Source organism: Peromyscus maniculatus, chromosome 18, assembly GCF_049852395.1.
Source record: "Peromyscus maniculatus bairdii isolate BWxNUB_F1_BW_parent chromosome 18, HU_Pman_BW_mat_3.1, whole genome shotgun sequence".
NCBI lineage: Eukaryota > Metazoa > Chordata > Mammalia > Rodentia > Cricetidae > Peromyscus > Peromyscus maniculatus.
Genome location: NC_134869.1, coordinates 10,603,360 through 10,626,056, shown reverse-complemented (window position 1 = coordinate 10,626,056; position 22,697 = coordinate 10,603,360). Strand labels below are relative to the sequence as shown.

At 40.9% G+C, this 22,697-nt stretch overlaps 1 protein-coding gene across 2 annotated transcripts in view; it reads left to right on the top strand.

Moving 5' to 3' along the window:
- The first annotated feature begins 8,154 nt into the window (after positions 1 to 8,154).
- LOC143269388 (uncharacterized) overlaps positions 8,155 to 22,697 on the top strand; it is a 32,979-nt gene continuing 18,436 nt past the window's right edge. For both annotated transcript variants that reach the window (XM_076554487.1, XM_076554486.1), the window contains exon 1: positions 8,155 to 9,404. In XM_076554487.1, coding sequence (XP_076410602.1) covers positions 9,402 to 9,404 — 3 coding nt within the window. In that variant the 5' untranslated portion in view covers positions 8,155 to 9,401. The remainder of the gene's footprint in view (positions 9,405 to 22,697) is intronic.

Genomic DNA, 22,697 nt, shown 5'->3' with positions numbered 1-22,697 from the left:
ATCACATCGTTGTGGCTGAAGGCAGCAGAAAGCTAGAAGCATTCTAATCATGTATTGCTGAAACTGAAATTCTACCAGTTTCTAAATTATTTGTAAAATTTATAAGACAACATGGAATGCAATGTTTAGAACTTCTAGAAATCAGACCTTCAATTTTCCAATCTGTCTTCTCACTGCACACCAAAAGCATGTCCATGTGTGCACACTGAACAATGATAATACAAGCATTATATCTTTCCATGCCAGGGCTGCAGAGTCTCCACATACCCAGGAAATCCATACACAGGGAGGCTCAAAGAACAAGGACTACTGGCCAGGTCACCACATGGACCAACAAAACCACACTCTGGCTAATGGTCCACCCAAGTCCCAGCATAAATGACAGCTCAGCAGACCTGCTCTGAGCACTCAACACTCACAAGACATAGCTTGTGGACTTTCTCACAACTCACTACAGCAGAAGCAGAGGAGAATCCTGGAAAGAACCTGTAAGCTACCTCCTGCTGGTGCTCCTGATTGCTAAGCCTTCCCAGAGCCCCTTATCAGCTGGAACACTCAGCTAGGCTTCAGGACATTAGCAGTTACCCTACTGGGTGTGCAGACATCAAAAGACTCAGAGAGAAAAAACCCTCCCAGGTGGGTCCTTCCACACTAGACACAAATCTAGAAAAGTTGTAGTTTATTAAAATCCTCCAGTCTCCCACAGCACTTCCTGTTCCTCTTTCAAGGCACAGGATCCTATGGTTGCACAGCTCATGACATACTCAATGTCCAGTGCAGCTAAATCTTTGCTTCATAGTTGGGAAGTCCTGCAACCCAACACAGGTCACAGTCAAGCAGTAACTGTTGTTAAACAAAAAGAGGCCACGGATGAGTACACAATGAAGGGTTTATGGGAGGGCTTGGAGGGAGGGAAGAGATAGTGATAATAATGTAAATATAATCCCAAATAATTCTGTTAAAAAGATGAAATAGGCTTTATGGCCATGTTCCCCAGAGACTAGTGATTTGTATTAGATCACGCCAAGTACTACTCACATCATTTCTCTTGGGGTATATAACTTAAACCTGGAAAACTCAGTCATTTTAGGCAGGGCCACACCATTCTATCCAGTCCTACTGCTTAGGTTCAACTGGTGTAACTACTATAATTTGATTTCATGAAAATTCAGTTCTTATCCAGATTCTTGATTGCCTGGTATATGGCCCCAAGAAATGACCAGTCAGAACATTCATTGATCCTGTAACATTGACTACCTCACTACTCATTGAGGTCAACTACTATCACAGCAGGAAAGCTTTCACCCTTTCTTGATCATGCCTCTCTCTGAGGTGACTATACCTGCTTTACAGTTGGTCAGTGAACTCAATTCTTACACAAGTTCTACTTTATTTCTAAATTCACAATAAAATCTAGAGAAGTTGGAGGACATTCATTCACTGCTCTATTTTTCCTTCCCACAGACCAGTCAAGGCCCAGCCTGGAAGGGGTTGCAGGACTGTCTTTCTGGCACTGGGAGGCAGAGGCAGGATTAGGTGTTTAAAGCAATTCTTGTTCTTGTTCTCCCTCTCTTTTCTTGATCCAGGAAGAACTGGTAAAAAAAAAAAAGACCATGGTAAATGAAGACCACATGAGAAAAGGAAGAAGCAAAGAGCTAAAGAGGCCCACAGAAATCCACAAAGATACCCCCACAAAAGCCTGCTGGCAATGGTCGAGAGACAGCCGGGACTGACCTACTCTGGTGATGGGATGGCCAAACACCCTAATAGTTGTGCCACAAACCCCATCCAAGGACTGAGGAATCTGGATGCAGACATCCACGGCTAGGCCCCTGGTGGAGCTCTGGGAGTCTATTTAGTGAGAAAGAGGAGGGTTTATATGAGCGAGAATTGTTGAAACCAAGGTTGGATAAAGCACAGGGATAAATAACCAAATGAATGGAAACACATGAACTATGAACCAAAGGCTGAGGGTTCCCCAACTAGATCAGGCCCTCTGAATAGGTGAGACAGTTGATTGGCTTGATCTGTTAGGGAGGCATCTAGGCAATGGTACCAGGTCCTGGGCTCGTTGCATGAGTTAGCTGTTTGAAACCTGGGACTTATGCAGGGACACTTGGCTCAATCTGGGAGGAGGGGACTGAACCTGCCTGGACTGAGTCTATCAGGTCGATCCCAGTCCTCAGCAGGGAGACCTTGATCTGGAAGAGGTGGGAATGGGGAGTGGGCTGGGGGGAAGGGTAGGGGGACAGGAAGGGAGAGAACAAGGGAATCTGTGGTTATTATGTAGAACTGAATAGTATTGTAAAATAAATAAAAATAAAAAAAAATAAAGCAATTCTCAATTATATTGTGTGAGTCAAGCCTGAGCTACAGGACATGTTGACCTGAATCAATGGGTCACAACCTTCCTAATGCTGTGACTCTTTACTACAGTTTCTCATGATGTTGTGACACCCCAAATATAAAATTGTTTTCACTCTTACTTCTTAACTATATTTTTGTTTCTGTTATGAATTATAATATATATATCTGCACCTTCTTAGGCCAGTCTTGTGATAGGGTCATTTGGTCTTCCAAAAGGAGCCATGTCCTCCAAAATTGAAAAGCACTGCTATAAAATTATATAAATAAATACACAAACAAACAGCAGTTAAGAAAAAAAAGGAATAAAATTCCTATACTGGGAAACATAGAAAAAATAGAAAAAGCTTTCAATAATGCATTAAAAGAACCTGAACGTTAATAAATGATACCAATACTTGATGTTTTAAAATGATAAAAATAATTGAAATTATATGTAGCTATACTGACTTTGAAATGGAGACGGCACCTCCATGGTAGAGTGAATACCATTAATAAGAGACTGTATGACTTTGTCCCATGTAAAATATTAGCCAGTATAAGCTAACACATGGAGTTACAGCCAGTGACCTGTATCTCAAACCTCTCAGCTGACTTCTCTGTATCAACCAGGATTGCACATATCTGCACAGGAGAGTTTGCTAATTGGAAACTGAATACTTAGTACTTCGAGCTATCCTTCCTAAACTGTACACCAGCCAATAGTGTCTGTCTTCATTCACATGGAAGGAATTAATACATGCAGAGAAATTACAGAGAAAGTCACTCACCATGCCCCATCAGTCCTTCTTTCTAATGGAGACCCATACAGTTCATTGTCTTTAACTGCAGTCTGTGATCAAGATATTGCCTGGTCTAGTGCCCCCTGCAGTGTACACAGTGGCCCTGCCAACTGTCTACAGGATCTGCCCCCATTTGCAGGCCCCTCCCCCTGGCTGCAGGCCCTGCCCTCTGTCTGCAGGCCCAACCCTACCAGGCTGAGGAGAGAGAAGGAAGGACATAGGTGGCCCCACCCCTTCCTGTAGGCCCTGTTCTCCCAGGCAGAGGGGAAAGATGGAAGGTCACAGGTGACCTCACCCCTGTTTACTGGCCCCGCCCCTGCCTGCAGGCCAAGGGCACTTATGGCATGGTTAGCATATTACTTATCTTTCAGGTATTTGTGATGCAGCCCTCTCTTACCTAAATTCTACTTTGTGAATAAATGTCTCCTAAGGACTATAAAGACCTTGTACCATCAATTCTGTTACCATTGATTCTACTCTTCTACATCACAGTTTAACATTGGAGTGCAACTCTACAAAGAAAATACTATATACAAGCTGCTAGAAGTAATTTCAGTTGGATCCTAAACCTTAATGTTCAAAGTGTAGAACTTCTGGAAGATAAGGGAGGGACCAGGCCTCTTTGAGGGCACTCTTCCTCCTCCTTTGGTCTGCAGGAAGAAGCCATGCTCCACACACAAATCCTTTCCCTGTTGTGTAGTCGACAGTCCACTATGTGACTCAAACTGGTAATTTTAGAACTCTGTGGTGGTACAGATATGTAATCCAAAAATTTAGGGTGATTAGTCGGGGGATAATAAAGGCAATGCTCTCCGGGGCTACAGACAGGGTTCAAGTCCACCTCAACATACAAGTCCTTGACTCAAAACTGCTTTTCAAAAAGACTGGAGATGCCCCTGTTCTAGAATTAATATACTTCCATTGGCATACCAGGAAATAAAGTTGTTTGTGACCCTGTAATTGTCTCTTGAGCAGCATAGTAGAGACCAGTTTTTTAATGGAAGGATGGGCCTTTCTACTGGTTTGGATTTATGTATAACTTATCTCTTATCATAACTAAGTAAAATTATAACTATATAGTCTTCAACTCCATCAAAGACCTCAGAAGGATATAAAATAACCTGAGAAACGGGAGAAGGATGCAAGCAACTTTCCAGAGCTTTACAGAGTAGACAGAGATAGCTGGCAGCCTGGACAGTCACCCCTATAAAGTTGGGGCATATGTCTTCAACCCACAGGCCTAGAGTCTCTCAGCCACTTCTGTCTGTGTCCTGTAAAATGGCTGGCAGTTTCCTTTGTGAAGCAGGAATCTGAAGAACTATTTTGCCAAGCAAAGTTCAGTGGTCACCTTCCTATGGGTCCTGCATGTCCAGTCAACCAAGCAGTCCAGGTACAACAGTTTCTTTCCCAAATGGTTACTTTTGCCAAGGTGAAGATAAACTCCATATAGAGTGTCTTTGATGCCCATCCTCCTCTCTGAAGTAAATCGGTGCTGCTAGGAGCCAACATGTCTCATTGTCCAGAAAGTCTAAATTTTTAAAAACATTTTAAATGCCATATTCTACAGGTCTTTGAAGTATTTGAAGACTATCTATCTATCTGAAATATATCTATGTGTACCTAGAAAATAGAAGATTAATTATTAATCTATTTCTTAATTATCCATTACAATGTTAAATGAGCTGTACAAACATAACTTAAACAAGAGTAAAAATATACACACAGTATAACAAAATTAACTTTAAATTTGTATCAATAAACTAAAATCCATAGCAATGTAAAACATTTTTAAACAAGTTGTTGCTCTTTAAAAGGAGGGTCAACAATATAACCTTTTATCCTATCATATCTATATCCTATATATCTGTATCAGCTGTTTAATCCTGGGGAACAAACATTTATATCTTATCATACTAATTTCTAACCGGCATGGTTAGCATATTACTTATCTTTCAGGTATTTGTGATGCAGCCCTCTCTTACCTAAATTCTACTTTGTGAATTAATGTCTCCTAAGGACTATAAAGACCTTGTACCATCAATTCTATTACTGTTGATTCTACTCTTCTACATCACAGTTTAACATTGGAGTGCAACTCTACAAAGAAAATACTGTATACAAGCTGCTAGAAGTAATTCCAGTTGGATCCTAAACCTTAATGTTCAAAGTGTAGAACTTCTGGAAGATAAGGGAGGGACCAGGCCTCTTTGAGTTTGGCAAATCTGTGTTCCATAGAAACAACACAAGCGTGGTGGTGCCAGTAATTCACAGTGATGTCACCAAGGACATTTCAAAGCACAGTCCCACTCCCAATGCTTTCCAGCAGCAGACTGAAGTTATTCAGAAGTTGCCAGCCAGCCCCAAGAATTGCAAAGACTATGCAGGACTATGCAGGACCACAAAGATCCACACTGGAGCATGCAGGATGAGCAGGATCATGCTGGACAATGCAGAATCATGCAGGAACATGTGGAACTCTGCATCTGACCACTTCCTTCCACCCAGCAAGTGGAGGACCTACCACACTGTCTCCCATGACTCAACAGCATGTCCCTCACTCACCATATCTTGCTTTTCCAGCTCAGCCATGCCCTCTGCTCACCTCCCTGCAGCAACACTCCCAGGACAGCAAACAAAACTACTGGTGACAGAGTCTCTCAAAGACAATTCTGAAGCTTGCAGCTGGAAGGACCCTGCACACCTTCTGACTAGCAGGGCACCTGGAGGCCTGATTGGCTAGTGAGACCTGAGTGACAAGAGCACCCCCATATGGTTAAACTGTGCTTAAAGACACAGCACAATGATTCCTGATCCTACTTTCCATTGCAGACCCAGAACTTTTCTGAACCAGCAGAGATTTGCATTTCAATACCATGTGCCCCTGGTTCTAATAACAGACCATGTGATCTTCCTGATCTCCATAGGCACTTCCCCTTCATCCTCCTGGACACAATGTGGCTAGCATGTACAGCCCACTATACTTTGTGGGGCTGAGTGAGTCCCTGTCACACAGGTAGAAGGGTGCCCAGTATATTAACAACTAAAGAGAGATTTAAAGACACACAAGGAGAGTGTTTGTTAAGGGACTTAACACTGACATCAGGTGAACTGAAGGTACTTTTCACCTGGTTGTCACAGGGAGTTCAGACAACCAGCAAAGAAAAGTAGGAGATAGATCACTACCCAGATAATAGGTTCATTGCTTTAGGAGTATTAATCCTAAAATTCAGAGCAAAGTGTTGGCAAATGAATAATAATAAAGAGTAGTCTTCATGGATAGCTGAATATTTAGAGAATAATGGAGCTAGGGAGAATGTGTTTATGAACACTATTGTTAGTCAGCACATATTCCTCAGTGGGCAGGTGAAAAAAAACTGCATTATTCAAGGTTCTTTACATTATCAGAACTGGTAGAATGAATCTCTCCCTGTAGGAAGAAAGTGGAAGTATTAGAATGTTGTACAAGCTGTGTCCATCTTTAATCTGGAGTGCTCTTAACCAGTAAGGTAGTTTTCTACCCTAAGTTTTCTATTCTTGATCATGTTTCCTGTCCAAGGCAGCCTAGTCAGGGTCATAAACCTGGTGCTGATTAAAAAGTAGAATTTTCTTCCATTTGAGAGAATAAGGCAGAGATGAGTCCCCTAATTATTTGTCCAATACAACATGATCAGCCAACTATCCATATAGGTATAACCAACAAACCTGGATGCAACAGGTTGTGTTCATGTATTTCAGCATACTTATTCACCCATAATTAAAAAGGAAGAATTTAGAAGGGACTTGGGAAGGGATGGAATGAAGAGATAAAAGGGAAAAGGAATGTAATATCTCTTAATTAACAATTTAGGAAATAAACTTTAAATAAAAAGAGGGGCTGGAGAGATGGCTCAGCGATTAAGAGCACTGGGTGTTGTTACAGAGGACCTATGTTCTATTTTGAGAAACCACATGGTAGCTAACCATTTTCTGTAACTTCAGTTCCAGGCATCTCCTGCCTTCTTCTGACCTCTGTAAGCACTGTGCACTGATGCATGCATGGAAAACACTCATAATTTAATTTTTTTTTGAGAAAAAGGGAAGAATGAAATTTCCTACAGTGATGTCACAGCCCTGAGACAGACAACAGCCAGGGCTAGTTAAAAGGATATCCCTATGTTCTTGCATGGAAGGAGCTTTTCACTTCCCCCGAGTCAGCCTGTTAAGAGGCAAAAGCTGCTTCATTCTGAGGTTAATATAGTTCATCATAACCACTCATCTAAGAGCAGAGTATACAGTGATATAAAATGTCTTTTCTTTGAAGTCCTCTGTATTTTTGTTCTCTCTCTTTTCCATCTGTGGCAATGGCATTGGTACAGTTATCCTTTAGACTGAACATCAAGATTGACAGGTTGCATAGTTTCCAAAGCAATATTTTTTTCCACTGTGTCATTTATTGATTTTCAGCTAAGACCTTGTGGTACAAGATGAACCTGCCAAGGGATTTCTTTCCATCATTTTTATAATTTACATAAGTCTCTGCATAACACTGCAATAAGAATACCCCTAAATATCTCTGCTTTTACATTCTGATTATGATTAGATGTGGTTTTCTTTATCTGCCTGTTTAGGAATAGGGAGAATTCTACATGAACATGTTCAGACTTCCTAAATAAAATCCACATACTTCCTTTGTTTAGGAAAAGCATGATTTCCCTGCCTCCTGCAGGTAAGAAATTTTTCTCATTTCTTCTTTGTTGGCTATTGTGATGGCTATTTTGGGTAGTCAAACTGACTACTTCTGTAATTAACTAAATCCCAAAGATTTGATATACCTGTAAGAGATTTTTTTTAATGTTTTGGGATCATAACCCATCTTTAATTTGGATCATTTGAGGCAAATTCCAAAATTAGCTGCTTGATGGCTGTGTACACCTTTAACTCAAGCACTCAGGAGGCAGAAACAGTTGGACTTTCCTGAGTTTGAGGCTCTCCTGGTCTACAGACTAAGTTCCAGGGCCACACAGATAAACCCTGTCTTGAAAACACACACACACACAAATCAAAGGTTAAGATCCACCTTTAATCTGGATTGTACCTCTGCAGGCAGCCTACATATATAAAGTATATTGAAGGAGGAAGCTCTGTCTCTCTCTTTGCCTCCTTGCTCTAGCACCAAGTTCATTCCTTTACTAGCATTAGAGCCTACTTCCTTGGTATTTTGGTGTATAGTTAAGACCAGCTAAAATATTTAGCCTCATGAACTGAACAAGTACTGTACTCTTCAAATTTCCATTGGTAGGCAGCCATTGTTAGACTACCTGGAGCACAGCTTGTAAGACATTCTATGAAATCAACTTTCTACATACATGGAGAGATTCATTCTACCAGTCCTGATCATGTAGAGAACCTTGAATAATACAGTTGCATTTTTTTTCCCACCTGCCCACTGTGTAAGATGTTCTGGTTAACAATGGTGCTCATAACCACATTCTTCCTAGCTCCATTATTCTCTAATATTCAACTTTCCATGAAGACTATTCTTTATTATTATATAATTTTCTTACAGTTTGTTCTGAATTTCAGAAATTAAACTCCTGAAGCAATAGAGCCCGAGTTCAGTTTTCTGATGGGAGAAAGAGCTGTTATCATGTTGTGTTATCATGTTCCTGCCTTTCTTTCCTGGTTGTCTGAAGTCCCTGTGAAAAGCAGGTTAAAAGTCCATTCAATTCACCTGACCTCAGTGTGAAGCCACCTAACAAAAATCTCCTTTTGTGTGCTTAAATATCTCTTTAGTTGCTAATATTCGGGGCATTCTTCTACCTGTGTGACAAGGAATCACTCCACCCCACACAGTTATAGTGGGCTGCACAAGGTAGCTAGAGACATTGTATCCAGGAAGAGGAAGGAGAAGTGCCTATGGAGGACAGGAAGCTTGCAGTGTCTGCTATTAGAGCCAGGGACAGGTGCTATTGAAATGTTAATCTCTCCCAGTTTTGAAAAGGTCTTGGTCTGAGGTGGAAGGCAAGGTCAGGAACCATTGTGCTGTGTCTTTAAGCACAGTGTAACCCTATAGGAGGTGCGCTTGTCACTCAGGCCTCATTAGCCAATCAGGCTCTCCAGTCAAGCAGTCAGTCAGAAGAGGTGCAGGGTCCTTCCTGTCACAAGCTTCCGGCTTGGCTTTGAAGAGGAGCTGGGGCCAGTGGTTTTGTGTGCTGTGCTGTGTGTCCTGCTGCAGGAAGCTGAGCAGAGAGGTTCGACAATCTGGAAAACCACAACATGGTGAGTGAAGCGCTGCTGTCCCCAGACTGGGAGGAGTGGTGATTTCAGTCATGGGAGCCAGTTTGGTGGGTCCTTTCCTGACTGGGTGGGAGCCAGTGTCCGGATGTAGAGTTCCACATGTTCTTGCATGGTACTTCATGGTCCAGCGTGGTTCTGCTCGTCCTGCCTGCTCCAGTGTGTTTCTGTGTGGTCCTGCGCTCTCTTTGCAATTCCTGGGCTGGCTGGCAGCCTGTGTCACTTCACTCTCTAGGCTGCTTGTGTGCAGATCATTGGGAGTGGGACTGAGCTTTGAAAGAACCTTGTTGACATCACTGTGTAATGCTGGCACCCTTAGTGCATAAGCATTTTCGCTATGGAACACAAATTTGCTGAACACAGAGAGACCTGGTCCTGTATCTAATATATCTCCCAGAAGTACTGCACTTTGAACTTTTTACATTTAGGCTTGGGATCCATCTGGAGTTATTTGTGTGGACCTTGTAAACAGTATCTCCTGTGCAAAATAGCACTCCTCTGTTATACTGTGGTGGAGAAAAATAGAATTGACAGTATTAAAATTGATGGTATAAGGGCTTACCAATACTTAAGAGACATTAATTTACAAAGTAGAATTTAGGAAAGGAAGGGCTGCATCACAAACATCCCAAAGATAAGTACATGCTAACCATGCCAGTTAGAGATTAGTATGATAAGATGTAAATATTTGTTCTGCAGGGTTAACCAGCTACATTCCCATAACAAAGGAGACAACCCTGATTTACAACAAGCAGAAAAGCCCATCCTTACATTAAGAAACCAGCCTCTAAATGCTGCTCAAGGAATGATCACAGGGTCAGAACCAACACTAAGTAATGGTGTGCCATGAAGTTATACTAATTATAGAATAGGGGCATCTCGAGTCTTTTTGCAAATTGTTTTTGCGAATTGTTTTTGAGTCAAGAACTTCTATGTTGATTGAGGTGGACTTAAACCCTGTCTGTAGTCCCACAGGACATTGCCCTTGTTACCCTCCTGATTAGCCACCCTAAATTCCTGGATGACACATCTGTAGCATCGCAGAGTTCTAAAATTACCTGTTTGAGTCGCATAGTGGACTGTGCATTGCAGAACAGGGAAAGGATTTGTGTGTGGAGCATGGCTTCTCCCTTCAGACCAAAAGAGGAGGAACAGTCTACTGTGTACACTGCAGGGGGACACATACAAGCTATGTCATGATTGATATAGAGTGTTCAGACAAGGACTGTTTATCTGTCATTTCTTATGGAATTTAGATGAAATGTGAGCCAGACTATGGTTCTGTTGGTCCATATGCTGACTGTGGAAGTTGTCCTTGTCCTCTGAGCTTCTCTGTGGATGGATTTCCTTGGGAGGGGAAAACTCTGCAGCCCTGGCATTGGAGAATATGATGCTTGTGGCATCATTGTTCAGTGTGCACACACAGGCAAGCTTTTGGTGTGCAGTGAGAAGACAGATTGGAAAACTGAAGGTCTGGTTTCTAGAAGTTCTGAACATTGCACTCCTCTTTCACGTTTATCTTATAAATGCTGCAAATAATTTAGAAACTGGTAGAGTGATGGTGGTGTGGATCATCTTTCAGCAATACATGATTAGAATCTCCTACCTATCTGCTACCACCAGCTGAAATGGTGTTTTCTAGTGAAATTTCATCCCAGGACACAAAAGGACTTTCTGAGCTGCAGAGGGTTATCAGGTGTGCATGGTGTTAGGTGGGTGGATAGGGCAGAATCAACATCTTGTGTCATAATCCATATGACAGGAAGCATTCAAAAGGGCTAAGACATCTTTGTTTCATGATTTGGGAGCTGATTGGTGGCTCAAAAGAAAACCTACTGCATGCACTCAAATACTCTGTCTCAAAATGGTTGTTTCACTTTTCTTATTTATGTGTCTATGCCCAGAAATAATTAGGAGCTGCTGAGTCCATGGTATTTCTTCTATTTATTGGATTTCAGTGCAGGCCACTTCATTTTGGATAACCCACAATTTTCCCTCTCAATAGTCCTTAGTTTCCTATAGCACCTTTTTCCTAAGGAGAGGTTCTCATTAGATCCTTCCCCTGAACCTTGTAAGTTCGAATGTGTAGTGGCCATATTTTCTCCTTCACCTGAGATCTTCTTGCAGGGCTCAGGGTCATTCTACCTTGCTAGACGTGACCCTGGGTTCCCAGCTCCTATATGATTCCAGCTCTGGAGGTCCAGTTCTTCTTTCCTGGGCCCTGTGGGTACAGTGGATGGACTGCCCTGTTGTCTTCACTGTCGCTGATCTTAAAGCAGCTTTCAAATGTAGCTGCCAAGCTCTCCCCATTCTGACACTTTCTCCCAAACTGAGATCCTCACAGAATTCCAAGGTCCTCTTAGTCAGGCTAAAAATGTCTGGAAGGATATTTCCAAGGAGGGAGAATGTCTTTGATCTTGTTGTGTGGGTGTGTCTGTGAGGTTCTTGCCTGGGGGTGCATCTGGAGAGTGCTGTGCTTGTGAGGAGAGGACTGGAGGAATTTCTGTTGAGTTTGCCTCAGGGTGAGGGTGTGTTTAGTAGGTGATTTGCAGGCTTGGCCCAGGGAGGCAGGCAGGTGGGGCTGCAAAAGCTCACAGGCCCTGTGCACCAACCCAGCTGTTGTCTTGCTTATCTCAAATACCTGTGGAGCTGAAGGAGCTGTTCCTGGAGTCACCTGGCCTGATCACTTATAGCCCTGGAACTAGTCCCTGGAAACCTCCAGGACCTGGATCTAGCTGGACAAGGAGTCAATCAAGGCTAATGATTTAACCCAGAGACTTGGAGGTTATAGTGCTGCTGTTGTAGTTGTTAGGAGTTAGCAGGATGCTGGGAACAGTGCAGGGAAGAGCTTGCAATGGTCATATACATGAGAACCCGATACAGGGAAAGTGAGACAACAATCCACCTAACCCTTTTCAGGACCTTCCTGCCACCAGGTGGCCTTTTGATTCCTTAGTCTTAATGCCACTCTCCAGATCCTTCTTTGAGTCCAAATGCCTTCCTGATACTTCCTGGTGCTCAGCTGCTTTACTGAGCATTCTAGGCACCTCCCCCTTGCTTTCTGAGACTTCAGATAATTGCTAGAGTCTTGAATGTTCCTGAGACAGCATGGATGATCCTCATAGGTAAGCTCCTTGGTAAAATTCATAACTGTTATTTTGAGGCATTTACTATTTTGTATTTAAAAATCTCATTATATTTTTTATTATCAGAACTATGGAGTTTGTTGAAATTATAAATTACTGCTGTTCCTATAGATTTTGGTTAGATGAGTCAGGATTGGTCTATTGTTTTGAAACTCCCTCTTGTATAGAAAACTGTCATGTTTTCAATAATGAGCCAATGGTATAGAATGAAAAGTTTCCTGGAATTTGTTTTATATATTCAATGTAAATTATTTTATATTTGTTTTATCTATTCCATATATTCAATATATATTATTCATTAAACTATACAATGTAAGTGTTAGGCTAGCTGGATCTTTATAATGAGATCTTGTTTCAAACAACAGAGCAAAATTATATTCAACTTTATTTATGAGTGTGTGTGTGTGTGTGTGTGTAATTGATAAAGGTCTTTCTATCGTATTTGCTATGAAGACCAAATTCAAGGAGATCTGACTGGCTCTGCTATCATACTTGGTATATTCATTTCTGTGAATAATTTGACATGTACCTGTGGCTGACACCAAAAATGACTTTAAAAGATATTGTCAGCTGGGTGGTGGTGGTGTACGCCTTTAATCCCAGCACTCAGGAGGCAGAGCCAGGTGATCTCTGTGTGTTTAAGGCCAGCCTGGGCTACAGAGTGAGTTCTAGGACAGGCACAAAGCTACACAGGGAAACCCTGTGTTGAAAAACAACAACAACAACAAAAAGACATATTGTCCTGAACCTGAGTACCTCTGCAGAGGTTAAGCCGGGACACTTCAGTATGTTTTGGGAAACAAATTCAGGATGAATCAATACAAATCAGAGTTGGACATGGTGGTGGTTGCATATGCCTTTAACATTAGAACTCGGGAGGCTGATTCAGGCAGATCTCTGTGAGTTTGAGGCCAGCCTTGTTTACAGAGCGAGATCCAGGACAGGTACCAACACTGCACAGAGAAACCCTGTCTCAAAAAACCACCACCAACAACAAAAATTTTCCAGTTGTGTCTACATTTGGGATTACCAATATGTAATCAGTGAATGGGGTATAGGTGATTTCTTATTGTCCCAAGTAGCCGTTTCTTAATAATCCAAAATTAATTAGGATTAATTTTCTCTCAGGTAGTTTGGATAAGTGTTTGTCTGTCTTCTTGATTTCCTAAAAAAACTGACTGTGTTTCATTGACTCCTTGTTCCTTTTCTTTGTTTCTATTTACTGAATTTTAGCCCTTATTTGATACTTGCTTCCTGTCTATTCCTCTTGGGTATACCTATTGTTTTTGTTCTACTGCTTTAATGTATGCTGTTAAGTTGCAAATATGAAGTCTTTTCCTTTTTTATGTAGACACTCAGTTGTATATACAGTTTCCTCATATCACCACTTTCATTGTGTCCTCCATGTTTAGATATCTTGTGTAATCATTTTCATTGAATTCTAGAAACTCTTTAATTTCCTTCTTTATTTCTGTCTTGACCCATTTTCTTTAGTAGAGTGCTGTTCAGTTTTGATGAGGTTTTTTTTTTTTTTTTTTTTTTTTTTTTATATCCAGCTGTAATCCATTGTGGTCTGATAGGATGCAAGGAGTTATTTTAATTTTCTTATATCTGTTGAGACTTGAATTATGTCCCAGTGTGACATCAACTTTGGAAAAAATTCCATACGGTGCTGAGAAGGTGTATTCTTTTTCTTTGGTTGGAATGTTCTGTAGTATGTTGGTTCATGTGATTTATAAAATCCATTAGCTCCAATATTTCTCCATTTGGTTTCTGTCTGGATGACCTGTCCTTTGTTGAGGGTGGGGTATTGAAATCTACCCCCTACCAAACACTGTGTGAGAGTCAGTGTGTCATTTAACCTGTAGAGGTATTTCTTTTACAAAAGTGGCTGACCTTGTGTTTGGGGCATAGATATTAATAATTGAAATGTCATATTGGAGTTTTCCTTTGATGACTAAGGAGTATTCTTCCCCATTGCTTTTGATTAATTTTTGTTTGAAGCCTATTTTGGTTAAATAATAAAATATCTACACAAGACTGCTTTTCAGTTTCAGTTTCTTTAAATATGCTTTTCCCAGCAGTCACCTTTTGGTAATCTCTATCCTTGATGTTGAAGTGTGTTTCTTGTATGCAGTGGAAGGATGGATATTTTTCCTGAATCCATACTGTTAATTTGTGTCTTCATTAGGGAATTGAGGCCATTGATATTGAGAGATATCAGGAATAATGATTTTTAATGCCTTTATTTTGTTGTTGTTATTGTTGTTATTGGTGGTGATGATAGTATGTGTATGACACTATGTTAGTTTGTCTGTGTGTGTGTGTGTGTGTGTGTGTGTGTGTGTGTGTGTGTGTGTGTTTCTCTTTTGGTTTTGCTGATGTTATATTATTCATTTACTGTATTTTCATGTTTGTAGGTAGCTTCCTTGGATTGGATTTTTTCTTCTAGTACCTTATGGAGGACTGGATTTGTACATGGATGTTGTATAAATTGTATCTTATTTTCTCCATTTATAGTGATGAAAATTTTCTGAATGTAATAATCTGGGATGGCATCTGTGGTTTCTTAGAGCCTGCATCATGTGTGCCTAAGCCTTTATGGCTTTTAGAATCTCCATTGAGAAGTGAGGTATAATTCTCATAGGTCTGCCTTCAAATGTTACTTGGTCTTTCCCCTTTGCAGCTTTTACTGTTCTTTCCTTGTTTTGTATGCTTACTCATTTGGTTATTGTGTGACAAGGGGACTTCCTTTGTTCTGTATGTTTAATGATTTGATTATTATGTGACAAGGGGACTTTCTTTTCTGACCCAATTTCTTGGGTGTTTTGCATGCTTCTTTGTAGCTTTATCAGCACCTCCATTAACTAAGAAAAATTTGTTATATGGTTTTATTGAAAATATTTTCTGGATATTTGAGCTGGGTGTTTTTTCTTTTCTTTTCTTCTTTTTTTCTATTCCTGTCATTCACAGGTTTGGTCTTTGCATAATGTTCAAGAATTCCTGGTTGTTTTACATCGAATAATTTATTTTTATTTTTTAATTTTATTTTATAATTTAATTTTACATATCAGCCATGGATTCCCTTGTTCTCCCCCCTCCCTCCGTTGCCCCCCTCCCCTCCCCGCCCCCTGCCGCCCTTCCCCTCCATTCCCATCTCCTCCATGGCAAAGACTCCCCTGAAGATTGAGTTCAGCTTGGTAGATTCAGTCCAGGCAGGTCCAGTCCCCTCCTCCCAGGCTGATCCAAGTGTCCCTGTATAAGCCCGAGGTTACAAACAACCAGCACATGCACTGAGGATATGTCCCGGTCCCACTGCCTGGATGCCTCCTAAACAGATCAAGTTAATCAACTGTCTCATTTATCCAGAGGTCCTGATCCAGTTGGGGGCCCCTCAGCCATTGTTTCATAGTTCATGTGTGTCCATTCATTTGGCTATTTGTCCTGTGCTTTTTCCAATCTCGGTCTCAACAATTCTCGCGCATACAAACCCTTCTCTTCTCGCCAATTGGACTCCAGGAACTCCACCTGGGGCCTGCATCCGGTTCCCTCAGTCATTGGATGAGGTTTCTAGCACAATTAGGATGTTTGGCCATCCTATCACCAGGGTAGGTCATTTCGGGATGTCTCTCGACCATTGCCAGTAGTCTATTGTGGAGGTATCCTTGTGGATTTCTGTGGACCTCTCTAACACCCTGCTTCTTCCTATTCTCATGTGGTCTCCATTTACTATGGTCTCTTATTTCTTGTTCTCCCCCTCTGTTCTTGATCCAGCTGGGATCTCCTGCTCCTCCAAGCTCTCTTTCCCTCGACCCTTGCCCTTCATTACCTCCACTCATGTTCAGGTTGCCCACGTAGATCTCATCCACTTCTCTGTCATTGGGCAATCCATGTGTCTTTCCCGGGGTCCTGCTCTCTATGTAGTCTCCCCGGAGTTGTGTCCTCCTATGATTGAGTACATATCATGTTTGTCTTTCTGAGTTTGGGCTACCTCACTCAGGATGATTTTTTTCTAGATCCACCCATTTTTCTGCAAACCTCATGATGTCATAGTTTTTCTCTGCTTAGTAGTATTCCATTGTGTATATGTACCACATTTCATTTATCTATTTTTCAGTTGAAGGGCATCTAGGTTGTTTCCATGTTCTGGCTATTACAAACAATGCTGATATGAACATAGTTGAGCAAGTGCCCTTGTGGTATGATTGATCATTCCTTGGGAATATGCTGAAGAATGGTATAGCTGGATCTTGGGTAGATTGAGTCCCAATTTTCTAAGAAAGTGTCATATTGATTTCCAAAGTGGTTTTACAAGCTTGCATTCCGACCAGCAGTGGAGGAGAATTCCCTTAGCTCCACATCCTCTCCAGCATAAGCTGTCTTCAGTGGGGTTTTTTTTTTTTTTGTTTGTTTGTTTATTCGTTTTTTTGAGACAGGGTTTCTCTGTGGAGCTTTGTGTTTTTCCTGGATCTCTCTCTGTAGACCAGGCTGGCCTCGAACTCACAAAGATCCGCCAGCCTCTGCCTCCCAAGGGCTGGTATTAAAGGCGTGCGCCACCACCGCCCGGCTGTCTTCAGTGTTTTTTATCTTAGCCATTCTGACAGGGGTAAGGTGGTATCTGAGAGTTGTTTTGATTTGCATTTCCCTGATGATGATTAGGGATGTTGAGCAATTCCTTAAATTTCTTTCAGCCATATGAGTTTCTTCTGTTGAGAATTCTCTGTTTAGCTCTATAGCCCATTTCTTAATTCGACTGTTGGGCATTTTGATATCTAATTTCTTGAGTTCTTTATATATTCTGGATATCAGTTCTCTGTCAGATGTGGGGTTGGTGAAGATATTTTTCCCATTCTGTAGGCTGTCGCTTTGCCTTGTTGACCATGTCCTTTGGTCTACAAAAGCTTCTGAGTTTCAAGAGGTCCCATTGATTGATTGTTTCTCTCAGGGTCTGTGCTACTGGTGTTATATTAGGAAGTGATGTCCTAAGTCAATGCGTTCAAGACTACTTCCTACTTTCTCTACTATCAGGTTCAGAGTAGCTGGATTTGTGTTGAAGTCTTTGATCCACTTGGACTTAAGTTTTTTACATGGTGACAGATATTGATCTATTTGCAGCCTTCTACACGTTGATATCCAGTTAAGCCAACACCATTTGTTGAAGATGCTTTCTTTGTTCCATTGTACAGTTTTGGCTTCTTTGTCATAAATTATACGTTTGTAAGTATGCGGGTTAATATCAGGGTTTCTAATTCGATTGGTCCACACATCATTTTTTGTTTGTTTGTTTGCCAGTATCATGATGTTTTTATTACTGTAGCTCTATAGTAGAGCTTGAGGTCATAGTTCTCGATGCCCCTAAAGATTGTTTTATCATACAGGATTCTTTTGGCTATCCTGGGTTTTTTTTGTATTTCCATATGAAGTTTAGTATTATTCCTTCCACATTTGTGAAGAATTGTGTTGGTATTTTGATGTGGATTGCATTGAATCTGCAGATTGCTTTTGGTATGATTGCCATTTTTACTATGTTAATCCTGCCTATCCATGAGCATGGGTGATCTTTCCATTTTCTGACTTCTTCAATTTCTATTTTCAGGGACTTAAAGTTCTTGTCATATAGGTCCTTCTTTTACTTGGTTAGTGTTACCCCAAGGTATTTTATATCATTTGTGGCTGTTGTAAAGGGTGATGTATCTCTGATTTCCTTCTCAGCTGTTTGTCAAGTGTATATAGTAGGGCTACTGATTTTTTTGAGTTAATCTTGTATCCTGCTACATTGATGAAGGTATTTATAAGCTGTATGAGTTCCTTGGTCGAATTTTTGGGGTCACTCATGTATACTATCATGTCATCTGCAAATAGGGAAAGCTTGACTTCTTCCTTTCCAGTTTGTATCCCGTTGATCTCCTATGTTGTCTTATTGCTCTGGCTAGAACTTCAAGTACTATATTGAATAAGTATGTGGAGAGTGGACAGTTTTGCCTCGTTCCTGATTTTAGTGGAATCGCTTTGAGTTTTTCTCCATTTAATTTGATGTCGGCTGTTGGCTTGCTGTAAATTGACTTTATTATGTTTAGGTATGTTCCCTGTATTCCTGATCGCTCCAAGACCTTTATCATGAAAAGGTGTTGGATTTTGTCAAATGCGTTTTCTGCATCCTTGAGATGATCATGTGGTTTTTCCTTTGAGTTTTTTTTTTTTTTTTGTTTTGTTTTTCGAGACAGGGTTTCTCTGTGTAGCTTTGCGCCTTTCCTGGGACTCACTTGGTAGCCCAGGCTGGCTTCAAACTCACAGAGATCCGCCTGGCTCTGCCTCCCGAGTGGGATTAAAGGCGTGGGCCACCACCGCCCAGCGAGTTTGTTTATATGATGTATTACATTGATGGACTTTTGAATGTTGAACCACCCTTGCATTTCTACTTGATCATGGTGGATAATTGTTTTGATGTGTTCTTGGAGTCTGTTTGCCAGGATTTTATTGAGTATTTTTGCATCAATGTTCATTTGGGAGATCGGTCTGTAGTTCTCTTTCTTTGTTGTATCCTTGTTTGGTTTAGGAATCAGGGTTATTGTAGCCTCATAGAAGGAGTTGGGAAATGATCCTTCTGTTTCTATTGTGTGGAACAACTTAAAGACTATTGGTATTAACTCTTCTTTGAAGATCTCGTAGAATTCTGTGCTGAGATCATCTGGTCCTGGCCTTTTTTTGGTTGGGAGACTTTTTATGACTGTTTCTATTTCTTTAGGGGTTATTGGACTATTTAAATAGTTTATCTGGTCTTGATTTAACTTAGGTATGTGGTACCTATTCAGAATATTGTCCATTTCCTTTAGATTTTCCAGTTTTGTGAAGTAGAGGTTTTTGAAGTATGACCTGATGATTCTCTGGATTGGCTCATTGTCTGTTGTTATGTCCCCCTTTTCACTTCTGATTTTGTTAATTTGGATGCTCTCTCTCTGTCCTTTGGTTAGTGTGGATAAGGGCTTGACTATTTTGTTGATTTTCTCAAAGAACCAACTGTTTGTTTCATTGATTCTTTGTATTGTTCTCTTTGTTTCTATTTAATTGATTTCAGCTCTCAATTAGATGATTTCCTGGCGTCTATTCTTCCTGGGAGACTTTGCTTCTTCTTGTTCTAGAGCTTTCAGGTGTGCTGTTAAGTCACTAGTGTGAGATTTCTCCAACTTTTTTTATGTGGGCATTTAGTGCTATGAATTTCCCTCTTAGCACTGCTTTTATAGTGTCCCATAAGTTTGGGTATGTGGTATATTCATTTTCATGGATCTCTAGGAAGTCTTTCATTTCTTTCTTTATTTCTTCCTTAACCCATTGGTGATTCAGGTGAGCATTATTCACTTTCCATGAGATTGTAGGTTTTCTGTAGTTTTTGTTTTTGTTGAAATCTAACTTTAAACCATGGTGGTCTGATAGAACACAGGAGGTTTTCCCAGTTGTTTTGTATCTTTTGAGATCTGCTTTGTGGCCAAGTATGTGGTCGATTTTAGAGAAGGTTCCCTGGGGTGCTGAGAAGAAGATATATTCTTTTTTGTTAGGATGGAATGTTTTGTAGATATCAATTAATCCATTTGAGTCATAACATCAGTTAAGTTCTTTATTTCTCTGTTAACTTTCATTTTGCGAGATCTGTCCAGTTTTGAAAATGGGGTGTTGAAGTCTCCCACTGTTAATGTGTGGGGTTTTATGTGTGGTTTAAGCTTTAGTAATGTTTCTTTTACATATGTGGGTGCCCTTGTGTTTGGGGCATAAATGTTCAGAATTGAAACTTCATCTTGGTGGATCTTTCCTGTGATGAGTATGTAATGCCCTTCTTGATCGCTTTTGATGAATTTTTTTTGAAGTTTATTTTGCTGGATATTAGGATGGCTACACCCACTTGCTTCTTAAGACCATTTGATTGGAAAGTCTTTTCCCAGCCTTTTATTCTTATGTAGTGTCTATCTTTGAATTTGAGGTGTGTTTCTTGTATGCAGCAGATATATGGGTCCATATTCTGTAAGCCTGTGTCTTTTTAGAGGTGAATTATGTCCATTGATATTAAGGAATATTAATGACCAGTGCTTGTTCATTCCTGTTATTTTTGGTGGTAGTGTGTGTGTACTTCTCTTCTTTGGGGCATTATCTATTGCCTGAGTTTTTGAGGGTATATCTGACTTCCTTAGGTTGGAATTGTCCTTTTAGTACTTTCTGTGGGGCTGGGTTTGTGGATAAATATTGTTTAAATCTGGCTTTGTCTTGGAATGTCTTGTTCATTCTGTCTAAGATGATTGAAAGTTTTGCTGGGTATATTAGTCTAGGCTGGCATCCATGGTCTCTTAGTGTCTGCATTATATCTGTCCAGGTCCTTCTGGCTTTCAAAGTCTCCATTGAGAAATCGGGTGTTATTCTGATGGGTTTGCCTTTATAAGTCACTTGTTCTTTGGCCTTTGCTGTTCTTAATATTCTTTCTTTATTCTGTATATTTAATTGTTTAATTATTATGTGGCGAGGGGACTTTTTTTGGGGTCTAATGTGTTGGTGTTCTATAGGCTTCTTGTATCTTCATAGCCATTTCCTTCTTTAAGTTGGGAAAGTTTTCTTCTATGATCTTGTTGAATATATTTTCTGTGCCTTTGAGTTGGTATTCTTCTCCTTCCTCTACCCCTATTATTCGTAGGCTTGGTCTTTTCATGGTGTCCCAAATTTCTTGGACATTTTGGGTCATGACTTTGTTGGCTTTAGTGTTTTCTTTGACTGATGAATCTATTTCTTCTACTGTATCTTCAACGTCAGAGATCCTCTCTTCCATTCGGTTGGTAATACTTGCATCTGAAGTTCCTGTTTGTTTACTCAGATTTTCTATTTCCGGCATTCCCTCTGTTTGTATCTTCCTCATTTTTCTGTTTCCCTTTTCAGGTCTTGAACTGTTTCCTTCTTCCGTTTCATTGCTTTTTCATGATTTTCTCTCAGGGATTTATTGTTTTATTCTGATTTATTTGTCCTTTCCTCTGGTTTTTTTTATAGTGTTCTTCCCATTTTTTGTTTGTCTTTTCCTCAATTTCATTTGTGATTTCTTCAATATAAGCCTCTACTGTCTTCATGATGTTACTCATAAGGTTGCTTTCTTGTGTTTCTTCCATTTTGTGATGTTCAGGTCTAGCTGTTGGAGGTTGACTAGGTTCTGGTGATGCTGTACTGCTCTTCATTTTGTTGTATGTACTTTTGCCTTGACATCTGCCCATCTCCTTGTGCATTGGTTCTTGTTCTTATCAGTGCTCTTGGTCCAGACAGAGCTGACAGATTCAGGAAGCCTCTCTCTCTTGTCCAGATAGGGCAGGTTGGGAGCTCTTGTCCAGATGGGAGGTCCGGGGCAGGATAGGAGCTGGAGGTTGGTCTCTAAGTCTCAGGAAGTGGCTGGGGTCTCGGGAGGGTGGGTGTGGGGACAGGGTGTGGAGATTGCAGGGTCTGCCAGGGTTCTTGGAGAAGGGGGACCTTCCCAGTGGGAATGGAGGAGATGCTGACTGATGACAAGAACCTGGGGCCAAGTTGGGTAGGTCTTCCCCGGAATGAATGGTGCCCAGGGATGGGATCTAGGGGCAGACCTCTCTGGGTCTGAGCCCAGGCACTCACCTCTTGTCCAGATGGGAGGTCCAAGGCAGGATGGGAGCTGGGGGCTGGTCTTTAAGTCTCAATAAGTGGCTGGGGTCTTGGATGAATGGACGTAGGGGCAGGGCGTGGAGATAGCAAGTTCTGCCGGTGTTCTTGGAGAAGGGGAACCTTCCCAGTGGGAGTGAGGTGTATCCTGCCCAATGACCAGAACCTGGGACCAAGTTGGGCAGTTCTTCTCTGGAGTGGCTGGTGCTCAGGGATGGGATCTAGGGGCAGCTTATTTTTTATTTTTATTTCTCCTTATAGAGTGTTCTACAAAAATGGAATGATTTGAATTCTTAACCAGGAAGTGAATTTCTTTTTTAACATTTTAATTAAAATTTCATTACAAAGCACTTAAAAAAAAATTGTCACCAAAACTGACCAGACCTAAAATGTCTGGTTTTTTTTTTTTCATTTTTCTATTAAGAAATTTTCTACTCAGTCCACATAGTATACACAGATCTCCCCTCCTTCCTCCTCCCAT